Below are 13,928 nucleotides of genomic sequence, written 5' to 3' on the forward strand. Positions count from 1 at the left end.
AATAATAAAAAGATTGTTGAGTTGAGTTTATTTCACTTACACTATTTACATTTTTACCAACTGTTCTTCACACTTCACAGCAGTTGTTTGTCTCTCTGTCTGTTTCTCTCACAGAGCCACTGTATTTTCTGTATTTTTTTAAATGAGGAACTCATAAAAACATGACTCTACTTGTTCACATCACACACACACACACACACAGACAATCATGGCGGTACAGATGAAAGGATAGTAGTTAAAATCAGATCACGATCATACAGTCCAGCTGTATCTCATGGTCCAGAATGTATGATATTATATTAATCTATTATACCATATTATATTACATGTTATTATATCATATTAGCGTACCCAGTAATATAGCATATTGTATTATCTTATTGTATGTTGCTTCATTTCATATATTTTTGACTGTATTATATTATAAAATTATATATCATAGCGATTGCATTATTATATAATTTCATTTATAACACTAATATTCAATTTCTCACACACACACACACACACACACGCCTTCCAAATGTTTCTTTTTTTCTCCATTAAGACAATTGTATGCTGTCATCCATTATGTTTTTTGTTTTTAAGTTTGTCTGTTATTAAAATATATCAATACATTCATTAATATGCTATACTGTATTTTGTATTGTGTATATTGTGTGTGTATATATATATATATATATATATATATATATATATATATATATATATATATATATATATATATATATATATATATATATATATGTATATATATGTGTGTGTGTATATATATATATATATATATATATATATATATATATATATATATATATATATATATATATATATATATATATATATATATATATATATATATGTGTGTGTGTGTATATGGCCCATTTCAGAATTGCGGGTACATTTCAAGTTTAGACAGAAAACAAAAAATAAGAATGAATTTTTCCATTAAACTTGTTTTATTCTCATAGAGCATACTTTAAATTGAACATTTCCAGTATTTGCTAATCTTAAACCTGTAAGAGTTATAATATTTAATCCGAAAATCAGTGTACTAACAGAAAAATCGGTCAACTCTGTTGCAGACAAATTGGGTCAAATATATATAGTACTCAAATGTAATACAATTTAAAACCATGTCTTCCCTAGAAGAACTTTTGTCTTTACATCCATTAATTCAACTTTAAATCTTGTAAGATAGAAACTCTTTTTTCTGGAGTAAAAACATTAACACATTTAACTGAAAAGTAGCCAAGATGGTTTGCATTTTCTCTAAATATAGCTTTAAAAATGAATGAAATGCTTTGAAATTTCATGTAGTGAGAATGTTAGTTATGACACAGCTTCTGATCAATTTGTTAACAATAAAAACTATTTAATGATCATTGTTTGAAACAAAACACACTTAAACAAAACAGAGTTGACGCTGATGTAACAGAGTTGACATGAATAACAGAGTTGACTACCCATACTTGAAAGACCAAAAACAGTAACATATTTGCCTGACTCTGCAACTTTTAAAACTATTTTAAATGTAAAAACATTTAATCCTAACTACAGTAATACATCTGAATTGCTGATCTCACATGACCTCTGATGTCTCTTGAACTTTAACATTAATCTCCTGCATTACCGATAATGGCTTTCAAAATGTTTTCGTCTAATGGTCATCATATAAATTCATCAATTTTTAAAAGTAAAAACACAATTTTTAATTAATCTGAATTGCATATATTTCATGAACTTGAACAATAACAACACTGAGCTGGATAAAATAGCTTTCAAAACATTTCTAGACTGATGTGCATCATATTGTGGCAAATTCAGGGACAGCCAGGAGTTGAATTTAGCTTCCCCAGACCACAGACAAGCACACTAACCAATCAGCCAAAGAGTCCAATCCATTCAAGTTAGGCTAAAGAGCCCATGGTGGTTATTGCTGCCCCTTCGGGTTCAGGTTTGGCCCCCATGCTTCACCATACCAACTCCCTCACTCCCTCGAAAAAAAATCAGTCGTAGGCGATTTCGGCCCATATTTCTTTGTTTATTTCTACATGGCGTCCCGTCACTGAGGTTGGTGGTGGGATGATTCTGAGGACATCATCAAAGGGATACCACAAAGTATCGTGACGGTTTGGCCAGAAGAACTGATTTTTCCCCACATTGTGCATGCATGTGACTTTTGCATGTGTCTCATTGACCTCGACAATGGTCCCAGGATAAAAGTCATCATCATATTTGACGACACACCACTGTCCAATTGTATCTTTACTTTCCCACTACAAAAAAATACCCAGAATCCATAATAAATGTATAAACTAAAGCAAAATGCTTAGAAGTGATTGGGAACATCTGACTCTGTTAGTCATCGTCAACTCTGTTATCGTTGAAATCTTTGAACGATTAACAGAGTTGACAATAACAGAGTTGACATTTTCCACCATTTTGTCCCTTAACTCCATGTGCTATCTTAAAACCAAATAACACATGCCATGTATAAAAACATAATTTTATGACTTTTCATCATATTATTGTTTTTAAAAATTGAATGAGAGATTCACTATACTATCGCAATAACAGATTTGACATATAATTAATCTACTCTTGGTGTATCCTCAACATTTTGTACAAATTAATGAGAAAAGAAATAAAACATACCATAACTCCCTCCAAATGTTTTCTGCAAGAGGAAGTGACATCACTGGGTGCAGGTCACATGTTTTTATTTGAATGCTATAGGGTTTTTTATGTAGTTTTATAACAGAGATAACAGAGTTGACCAGATCATAGGGACAGATAAAAAATATATATTTTTAATGTTGAAATCCCATGTAATACAGAAAATAAATACTCTGTGCAACTGACTTTATAACTATTAATAGGGTAAGCACAAAAAACCTGCAAATTATACTGACTTATTTCATGTTAATTCAAGTTGAATGTGTGAATCATGAGCTGAAGACAGTCAATAATGGGTGGGGTGGGAATCATTTAATTCATATTTTATGTATAAATTGTGCCTAAAATACACATCAAGCATTATTATTGATTAAAGTTCAATATAATTAGCAATATTATTTAAAACTGATCCAGTAAAGATTTTTTTGGGGGGAGATAACAAAAGGTTTTTCTGGGAGACGCGAAATGTACCCGCAATTCTGAAATGACCCATATATGTATATGTGTGTATACCTGAATAGCATAACCAGTAGTGTGACTACATGCAGAACGTATTTTAGCATGAAAGCCTGCATTTTTAACGTACATCAAGCATCCTGTATCATAGCTACATGTCTGCCGTTTGTAACAAAGCAAACCGCGTGAAAATCGGTTGAAAATTAAGTGAGTTATAGTTATTTTACTTATGCAGACACCTCCTTCCTCAATAGAAGTGAACGCACTGGAGTCAAAGCGCCACCGATCCAAGATGGCGGCCACCCCCGACGTTCTCAGGCAGTCAATGCGGCGTCTATGTATATATGTCTATGTTCTTGACCATGTCCACACGCCTAAATGCATTTCGTTGCTGCCATGTGATTGGCTGATTAGAAGTTTGCGTTAACGAGCAGTTGGACAGGTGACCTAATAGAGTGGCCGGTGAGTGTAAATCTTTTCTATGCATTTTTCGTATCATCCCAACTCTTGCAGTCGTAATTTAGGCTATGGTATTTGTAGTTTTGTTAAAGAAAATAATTTAGCAGCCAAATAATTTCAACAACAGAAATGTTGTTACAGTCGTTCAGCATAACTCAGGACAAACCCGCCAGAAAGTGAGGACGAGTCTGTCCAATGAAGGTGACTTTTTTTTTACTTTGGTGAGACGTGTGAATGTTTCATGTCCCCTTGGAAGTGTAAAAATCAAACTTGAATTTTACTTGAATAACAGCTGTTAACCAGAAGAACACACTGTCGCCAGGGCTTTTGGGGCAGGTGGGTGGATTAATCGACACTCCTCAAAGTCTCCTCCTGCACCTGAACCCCACATTCCCCCCAATATGATCATCAGGGTGGGATTGTTGAAGTGGAGTGAGAATGTGAGTGAATAAAACCCTCTGAAGAACCTAAACAAAATTTTAAATGTGTTATCAAAGAGCAAATTATTTTTAAAAGACTGCTATTTAACAAAAAACAACAAAAACACTCAAATAAGATGAAAAAATGTGGTTGGCTGTTGTTAATGAACATAATGTATCTCTAGCGAGCGGTTCTGACAGACACAATACATGTGGAGTTAAAGACAAATAAACCAGTTACTGTATGTTGATTGATGATGAAACAAGGCGTCACCCAGGGCAACGGTGTGGTTCACTGATGTTTCCACTTGTTTAAGCACAAAAAACAGCACAGACAAACCAGATATTGAGCTTTTAAATAGACACATGCACACACACTTCTGCTAAGCATTTCTGTAGCTTTTCCATGTTACTGTACTTCTCTAAATATATTTAGTCACTCGAAAGTACAGACGTTTTATAGTTTGTCCTTTTTAGGCGAGTTCTCACCTGGCAACTTCTTCCAAACAAGCCAGACTTATCAAATCTTTGTATAATTGCGCTGTCATGAACTTTTAACACTGAGTGCACTAACTGAGGCCCGTTGACTCTGACAAGTCACTCCTGGGCTTTTTGCCTCTCAGAGTAGCACAGTCTGACCTGGGAGTGAACCTGTCTGGGATTTCCGCTGCACAATGATTGGCAGCAGTGTTGAATATTTTCCACTCGTGAATAATCTTCCACATTGCCTGTTTGTTGGGAAATGGATTTCTAAACGCGTCTAGATTGATGGTCAGCAACAACTTCCTCTCTGAGTTTGGCGCTGATGCTTTTCCCTGTTGCCATTTTCGTGAAGAAACATCTGAATAATAGAAAACTGAAAAAATACCCAGCTTTTATAGACCTGCTAATGATCAATTAATGCATTTGATTAGGAACACCTTAGTGTAATAGAGTAGAGTATGTAATTTGACCTCCTTTTTAAAATCACTTTTTTTTCTTTTTATCATCACCTCAAAGAGTTTGTGATGAGAGGGAAACTGGAAATCATAACGACCTTCACTTTCCAGGATTGATGCAAGAAGCTCATGTGTATGAGGAAGCATTGAGGATGCAGCAGAGCTGGGAGAGTGTATGTACTGTATGTCTCAGTCCTGCAGTAGTGCATCATCATGTGTGGGTAAAATCACAGGCTGTGTGTGGGGGTGTGCATGTGAGAGTGTATAAATGCTACTAGATGATGCTGAGTTGTCTCTTTGCCTCAGCTTCTGCATGCTTGTGCAGCCTTCACTGGCGTCAGTGATGCAGTCTGGTGTAGTTTTTAAGGAGAAAAAGAGAGAGAGTCAAAGTCTCCAGGGACAGCTGACGCGCCTGCACACACACACACACACACACACACACACACACACACACACACACACACACACACACACACACACACACACACACACAGATACACATTGTTCCATTGTTAAAATCTACTGCAGAGTTTCTGAAGCAAGTTTTTTTTTTTTTTCCCCCATAAGCTTCAAGTTGGTTTTTGCTTTTCAGGATTCACAACTTCCCCGAGTGCCTTTTCTATCTGTGTGTGTGCATGTGTGTGCATGTGCCAGTACTATGTTTGTGAGGACCAAGTTGACTTTTACACCCTTAGAGAAAATATTTGAACAAATTGAAAGAATTTTGGCCTGACGCACCTTCAAAAAGTTGTTTCAGGTTATGTTTACTTTTAAGTCCAGGTTGTATGAACGAGGAATATGTGTGTGTTTCGAGAAAACAAAATGAATTTTTGTCTGTTTTTAAGGCCCAGGTTTCTGCAGGTTATATCTGATAGAGTTTTTCACCACATAAACACATTCTGCACGTCCACGCAGGGACACACAAACGCACGCGTATGCAGTCACAGAAGGAAATGGATAGATTAATTGAATGTCTTCAGCTCATTTCAATAATGCAAGCTTTAATTTTCTTTCCCTCCCTCCCCCCCCTCTGTCCCTGCCTTTATCTGTCCTTCTGTGTCTGTATCTCGCCATGTCCAGCCTCGGCTCCTAAGCTCCTAAGACTGATGAGAGGCCAGTCTCTGATGGAGGGAGACAAGCTGTACTTGAAGTGCGAGGCGTCGGGGAACCCCAGCCCATCCTTCCGCTGGTACAAAGACGGACATGAGCTTCAGAAAGGCAGAGACCTCAAAATAAAAACCAACAAGTGAGTGCTTCAGATTTGTTGCATATGCATACATCCATCCCAACAGGCCCAGACATGTCTTCTGTCCATGGTGCAGTGGCTTTGTCTTTCTTTCTTTCTTTCTTTCTTTCTTTCTTTCTTTCTTTCTTTCTTTCTTTCTTTCTTTCTTGCACATATTAGAAATCTGTAAAGAAGTGAGAGTGCAGCCTAAACTGCCCTACCTTTTCATTTAAAATTCTGGATGAATGGATGGATGGATAGATAGGTGAATAGATGGGGGTAACCTTTCCAAACAAGCCGAGACAGGTCTTTTACTAAGTTGGACTGCGATTAACCTTGGTTTCTTTAACTTTATATGGGCATGGTCTGACTTTGTGGGTGAACTTGTTACTGTGAGTAATCACTGTGAATGATGGTCTTCAGATTACTCATCGACAATCGTATAACCCTACCAGATTGATGGGCAGCAGCAAATCCTTCCCTCAACTCATTTACTAATGTCTTCTCCTCTGGGCATTATATTTAGAAACTCTTTAATGCTCCAGACCAGCAAACTGCCAAAGCATCTGGTTTGATAAAGATGGTGATGCTCGCTGATGATCAGTTAATCTATTGATGAGCCGCACACCTCACACAGGCTTGCATAGGAATGAAGACGGTATGTTTCATGAGACCCAAGCTACCCCAGTGTTGTGGCATCGTTACATGCTCGTGGTGATCAACAGGTCTCTTGTTTGGGATTCCTGGCTAATGTGGGATGCTCCATGGTTCATTATTGAAATGAGATAGTGGTCACCGCCAGAAATCCATAGATCGTGTTTTGAACCACACGCTGATTTGTCCAGTTTAGTTTAGTCTTTCTTTCTTCTTGAAACTTGTCGACTGTGTACTACTCTGTTTTGTCTCTGTCTCTTTCTTCCCCTTTCACCCAAGGAAAAATTCAAAGGTGCAGATCACTCGCGTCCGCGTGGAAGACTCCGGCAACTACACTTGTGTGGCTGAAAACTCACTAGGCCAAGAAAACGCGACAAGTATCATCAGTGTACAGATTTGTAAGCAACAACACATTTCTGTCTGTCTTTCTGTCTGTCTGCAAATATGATTAAATCTCCAGGGTTAGGGAAACTACCAGGGAGGGACACAGAAAAGAAACGTAGTATCAGCAGTTGAAAATAAGAGTTTAGTTGTTTGCATTAATATTGGAATTAGGTGTGCAAATATTCAGAGAAAATACATTTTTTTTTACTTGTATTGATTTAAATTGACCACAAAGATACAGATATTGAGGATGTTTTCCGACTCCAACATTACTATATTAATTATTGTAAGATTTACAAGTACTGAAGTGTGTATGTCAAATGACACAGTTGTTCTGCCAAGTTATGTTTTAAAAATGCATCATCTTTGGATTTTAATGCATCCCTATTAATAAAAGTGGATGGATTTATTAGACTTTGACTTGGTATTGTGTCTGCAACTAAATATAATGCATATTTTGCCTGTTTTCTGTCAATTCATCCTCCTCCCAGTGACCACCACAACCCCTTCTCCAGGTGTGAGTCATGCAAGGCGCTGCAATGACTCGGAGAAAGCCCACTGCGTCAACGGAGGAGACTGTTACTTCATACACGGTATTAACCAGCTGTCCTGCAAGTAAGTTTGCCTTCCAGTCATCCCTCATTCCCTCAGCGCATCGCTGTGAGCGCATCACTGTGTCGTGGCTGTCGTATCTCTCCACCTGGTGTCTGTGCCGCTCTGTTTCCCGTTTACAGCCCCTCCACATCCACGCCTGCTGCCTGCCTCACCACGCCATCATGCCCCAGGGCCTGTTTTCACTTTCTCCCAGTTTTCACTTGAACAATAAAGCATTTTGCTGGAAGAGATGTTCACTGCACTTAGTGTCCATACTCATTCAGAAGTCCTTGTTTCCTGCCGTAATAAGACCATTTCATTGAGTGAGTGAGGTTTGCCTGTGAAATGGGAGGAAACGCAAACTCTTTAAATCTCTCAACTTAAGAGGTTACTTTGTGTATGTGTGTATATATATATATATATATTATAATATATATATATATATATATATATATATATATATATATATATATATATATATATATATATATATATATATATATATATATATATATATATATATATATATATATATATATATATATATATATATATATTAATATACGACAGGCCCTGGAAAGTTGAACAGGACGTCCCGGTGACGTAGTGTATTAGCAGGTGTCTCTGCTGGCGGTCACTCTGTTGGCATGTTACCACGAACCGTTTTGCAAGCTGAAGACGCCCCAACACAGAGGACAGAGCAGCTCACACAGATGTCAGTCCCTTCAGTGATGAGCAGTGATTTGCGCTCTTGCGTTTTAACATTCAACAATTGACGGAGCCACATTATTAGGTCCCTATTAACCTGCAGAGGTGGTCACAGTAACCTCAGTATTGCCAGTAGCTATCCGTGTTACCAAGCCACACTCATGTTATTACGCCAAAAACTAACTGTGAGGACTAATTGTATTTAAACAATAGCATCTGTTGAACAGTTTTAATTATTACATCAGTAATAGGTTGAATATTGGCATTTTATGTAAAGCAGATAATTATTTATAAAAAAGTCCCTAACTGTAAAACTGTATTAATGCTGGCATATGGGCCACAGATGTATTTTTACTTCCCTCACATTTAGAAAGCCGGGGATGTTTTCAGCTTTAGAAGGTGGTGTTACATAAAGATGAAGTATTGACCATCAGAGCTCTTTACTATGCTATTTACTGATACTGATTTGAAACATTTTTAACTTTCTGCAGTAAAATAAGAAGATGTTGCAATTTAAAATAGGAAGATACTATCGTAATACGCCACCAGATACACTACTCAGCTGTCTTAAGTTTATAGTAGGATCTCTGACACCCACATGCCAAATGTTCGGAGAAAGATGTAAAAAGCTAAATATTACTTCTTTTTTTTAATTTAGTGTATTGTGTGTCAAGAACTTTCAAAGGATATATTTATTTTAAATTTTTTGTCCTTCTTGCAGTAGACAGCAATCACAGCGCTTTACATTTGTAGAATCTGGGTTTAATTCTGCAGCTACAGTAGATCTTTGTTGATTTATGAATATTGAATTGGATCATTGATTGGTTTATTTTGCACTTTTGTATCCTCAATGAATGTGGTAGTTGGAACAGGCTGTGTGGGCTCTAGGCCTGCCATATTAAGGATGTTTTGCCCCTGATCCCCTAACATGTCCCGGTGGTGGAGCAGCGAACAGGAACGTGTCCCAGCTGGCTCGCCATGTCCTGGCCCTCGTCCTCAGCCAGAGGCAAGAGGTTGCCTTCTCTGCTCCATCCGACAGTTCTCTGGTGGCTCTGTGTGGCATCCTGCTCATGAGCTCTAGCTCTGTCAGCAGACGTGTAGTTGAGCTTCCCACAAACCCCCTGGTGCCAACCTTCGTTGGGAAGAGTCTCGTACCCCGTCCACGTCCAGTGACTTCCCTTTCTTCTGTTCGTGTTCGCATCGTCCATTTTCCCCTCCTGTGGTACAAAACAGTAACTTCATACAAGATTTAGTAGATGTCTGACAAGATGGCATACTGTAAATATTCACATGTAATTGAAAGCTTTGTTGTTAAAGATTCCTTGTACAGTACAGTTGCACATATCTGAGAGAAATCCCTCCTTGGATACACAAGGTGGCTCGTTAACATCTGTACGCTGCTTCTCCTTTTCCATCGCTCTCTCTCTCTCAGTGTGTCTACCACTTTTACCCCCTATTCTTGCTACGTGCCTTTCTCTCTGCCTCCCAGCTGATGTACCTTCCGGTCATTGCTGAAGGATAAATCAGAATCTATTGTCATGGTGCTGACAAGCAGAAAACTTAGTTATAAACGGTTCATATAAGTATTATGACCTGCATATTTAACATCTGAGGGGTGTAAAATGTGCACAATTGTTTGACTCGTGTGTGTGTGTGTGATTACAATAGATATAACATGCTGCATATTTAGAGAAGGGAGGAGGTTTGCGAGGTAGTGACTGACTGGCCTGCAGTTTCCAGAGATGTGGCTTCTCAGCTTTATCAACCTTCGTAGTACTGCTGGAAACGGCATGTAAATAAGACCGACAGTAGACTGTGTCCACCGCTTGTTACCTCAGAGATATGGAGACTCCAACTGTCCCTCTCTTTCTGCCTCTCATGAACCGCCACAATAGATGCAATCAGTCCACCCCATGGCACTGGAAGGAAGGAAAAATGCATGATAGCTCAAACGTCAGCTGATGTTTGAAAGGTCTTTTTTCCAACCACAAAAAAGTATAATCCCCTTTTCCTGAAGAGTAAAGTACAGCTGTATAGTAAAATTGACACACGCAGAAAGGCATTATGCCTCGCCTCTTGTTACCTGTAGGCACATGTTTGTAAAGATCTATAGCTAAAGTATATATCTTCACAACATATAATACAAATGCATTACAATGAAATAAGCTTAATCTTGTTGCTTTTCTCTCACCGACTCGTAGTTTCTGCAGCTGATATATCTGAACTCACCCATAAATCTAAGTCATGTACTTGTCAGCGGGATCCTCTCCCCTCTTCTCTGGTGAAAGCCTCCAGTCACTCTCTGACCCCTTCCATTCCTCTCTCACCACTGGTTTGTTCCCTCGTCTCTCAAATCAGCTAAAATAAAGCTAATTCTCTAGAAACCTGGTGCTGACCCCTAATAATTTCAACAATCTTTGTTCCAGTCTCCCCTTTATTTCGAAAACCTTGGAGAAAACTGTTGCGTCTCAGGTGCATGATCACCTTTCGTAGTTCCAATCTGGCTTTAGTTTTAGTTACCGCTTCCCAGTACCAAAACTGCTCTTGTCAGAATCACCAGGGACCTTCTTATGGCTGCCAATGGACTTCTTACTTGACTTGAGTTCAGCTTTTCATACAATTTCCCATGCCATACTTAATGACAGATTAGCCGCCACTTAACTACCTGGCCCGCCTCTGGACTAGTTTAAATCATATCTCGCTGATTGCACTCATTCAACTAAAATCATTTACATCCCACCATCCCCTCTCTCCTCTGGTGTACCACAGGGTTCAGTACTGTGACCGTTCATGTTTACTGTATACCCTCTCCCTCTTGCCAACATCTTCTGAAACTATGGCAATAAATGTCATTGCCATAGTGAATGTATGACCCCTAGCTCTACCTGGCCACCAAAGCCAGTACCTACCACCCGCCCCCTTGATTGCCGACAGGCAGAGCTGGGTAGAGTAGCCAAAAAATTGTACTCAAGTAAAAGTACTGTTACTTCAGAATAATATGACTCAAGTAGAAGTAAAAAGTAGTCATCCAAATAATTACTTGAGTAAAAGTAAAAAAGTATTTGATGAAAAAACTACTCAAGTACTGAGTAAGTGTTGAGTAACGTCTGATTTATTTTTTTAACACAACCATTCAAACAGACAAAAGTACAAAATAATCATCTTCAGGCAAATTAAATCAATAAAATAAATTAAAATGAATAAAAAATAGCTTAAATTAAAATAATCTTAAAGTGAATTCAAGTACTTTAATAAATAATAAAATAAATAAAATAACAGAATAAAAAAATAAATTAAGCACAAGTAGCACAAAATGTCAAGCCTTTGTACTTTTCTTTTTTAACCAGGCAGAACTAGAACAAGCCCATGAACTCATAGAAACTCTGTGTGTGTTTGAGTCTGTGTAAATGTGACAAAACATGCAAAAACAAACATTATTCCCAAAGAATCACTCAGTGATGTCTGAGATTGACGCGTACGCGGAGGAGATAAAAGAAAAGTAACGAGCTCAACGTAGCCTAATGTAGCGGAGTAAGAGTAACAGTTTCTTCTTCACAAATCTACTCAAGTAAAAGTAAAAAGTATAGTGATTCAAAACTACTCCTAAAAGTACAACATTTCCCAAAACTTACTCAAGTAAATGTAACGGAGTAAATGTAACTCGTTACTACCCACCTCTGTCTACAGGAAATCAGATCAAGGTTCCCACACAACTTTCTGACAATTAACAGAGACAAAACTGAGGTCCTGCTCGTCGGCACTAAATCCGCTCTCTCCAAGATAAATAACTTTTCTATTCTTGTTGACAACTCTTCTGTTTCTCCCTCTCCCCAGAATAAGAGTCTGGGTGTCATCCGACAGCACTCTGTCATTCCAGTCCCTCATTAACAATGTCCCTGGCTCAGCTTACTTCCATCTCCGTAATATCTCACGTCTGTGCCCGTCTCTCACACCCAAAACAGCAGCACGCCCTGGTTACATCTCGTCTTTATTGTAATTCCCTTCTGTTTGGTGTACCTGACAAGTCCCTCCTAAAACTTCAACTGGTTCAAAACTTGAATTATTACCAGAACTCCTCCCCTCAGTGATATCCCCCCTGTCTAGCAGAAACTTCACAGGCTCCCTGTTAAATTCCATATAATGTGTAAAATTTTACGACTCGCCTATAAGGACATCAACAACCTCCCCCCTCTGTATGTCACTGAGCCCCTTTACATTAACATACGCTGTCGTATCTCAGGTCTTCTTCTCCCATCCATCTCACCCTCTCATCTGCCTGCTTGTGCACCGTAGGGCTGAGAGCTTTAGCTGCTCAGCCCCCCGTCGTTGGATCCCTCTACCACAGGATATTAAACATTCTGACACTGTCACCTCCCTCAAGTCCCGCCTTAAAATACAAATACGCCTTAAATAGGCATATTCCATTTAATTCTGGGACTGAAATTACCTCAATTTTGGACTTTATTTAGTTTTACTATTTTTTTATTATTATGCTTTCCTGTGTTCTTTTTGTATCGTTATATATTGTGGTATTTTATATTTTTTCTTATGTGCGGTGCCCTGAAAGGTGTCTATAAATACACATTATTATTTTTATTATATATATATATATATATATATATATATATATATATATATATATATATATATATATATATATATATATATATATATATAATTATATAATATTTTTTTATTATTGTTATTCGCAGGATGTGAAAACATCAGTGGCCCTTGTAAAAGGACACTTTTATTTTTTCACCTGAGCACTAGGGAGTATCCAGTAAATGTGCAGATAATGTGCAAATTGCATTTACCATGTAGGTGTAAATATGGGATCTGTGCAGGGCTTACCTTCTACCCTTGCCCAGCCATAAGCCCCAGCAACTGTTGACTCTATAAAGGATAAAACCCCGGTCTCCAGCTAATTCATGAGTAACCTGAACATGCGAGATGTACTTCCTTGAATCAATTAAGTTGATTTAATCTTGCGTACAAATACCATCGTTTCGACTAGTATTGATGCTTAGACATGGCTGGAAACGTGTTTTTTTTTTTCTCCCTGCAGAACATGTTTTATTTACTGAATCTTTGCATAATAAATGTGACAAAGTGAATCTAAGGCATTGCTGTTATCTACATGGCTGCAACAAAAGGGTGTGCTAGCTTTATGTCCTTGTTGCTCATTTTCGGTGCTTAGGGAAAATTTGAGAAAGCAGGCAGATAAAGAAAGGATAAAGAGAGAAGGCGAAGTAAGAGGCAAAGAGAGGGGGAGAGAAAAGAAATGATATACAGTAAAAGCTTTGCCGGCGTAGGGCTGCTTCTCCCACCTCTTTCTCTCTGCTCTATTTATATCTCTCTGGGAAACTGCTGACTGAGCTCTTCTGAGGGTTTTTGCTGTAATTGATTCAAAAT

At 38.1% G+C, this 13,928-nt stretch overlaps 1 protein-coding gene across 2 annotated transcripts in view; it reads left to right on the forward strand.

Moving 5' to 3' along the window:
• nrg2b (neuregulin 2b) overlaps positions 1-13,928 on the forward strand; it is a 62,541-nt gene that overhangs the window by 26,120 nt on the left and 22,493 nt on the right. For both annotated transcript variants that reach the window (XM_061726395.1, XM_061726396.1), the window contains exons 2-4: positions 6,029-6,194; positions 7,107-7,225; positions 7,703-7,826. In XM_061726395.1, coding sequence (XP_061582379.1) covers positions 6,029-6,194; positions 7,107-7,225; positions 7,703-7,826 — 409 coding nt within the window. The remainder of the gene's footprint in view (positions 1-6,028; positions 6,195-7,106; positions 7,226-7,702; positions 7,827-13,928) is intronic.

Source organism: Cololabis saira, chromosome 7 (assembly GCF_033807715.1).
Source record: "Cololabis saira isolate AMF1-May2022 chromosome 7, fColSai1.1, whole genome shotgun sequence".
In the NCBI taxonomy this organism is placed as follows: Eukaryota; Metazoa; Chordata; class Actinopteri; order Beloniformes; family Belonidae; genus Cololabis; species Cololabis saira.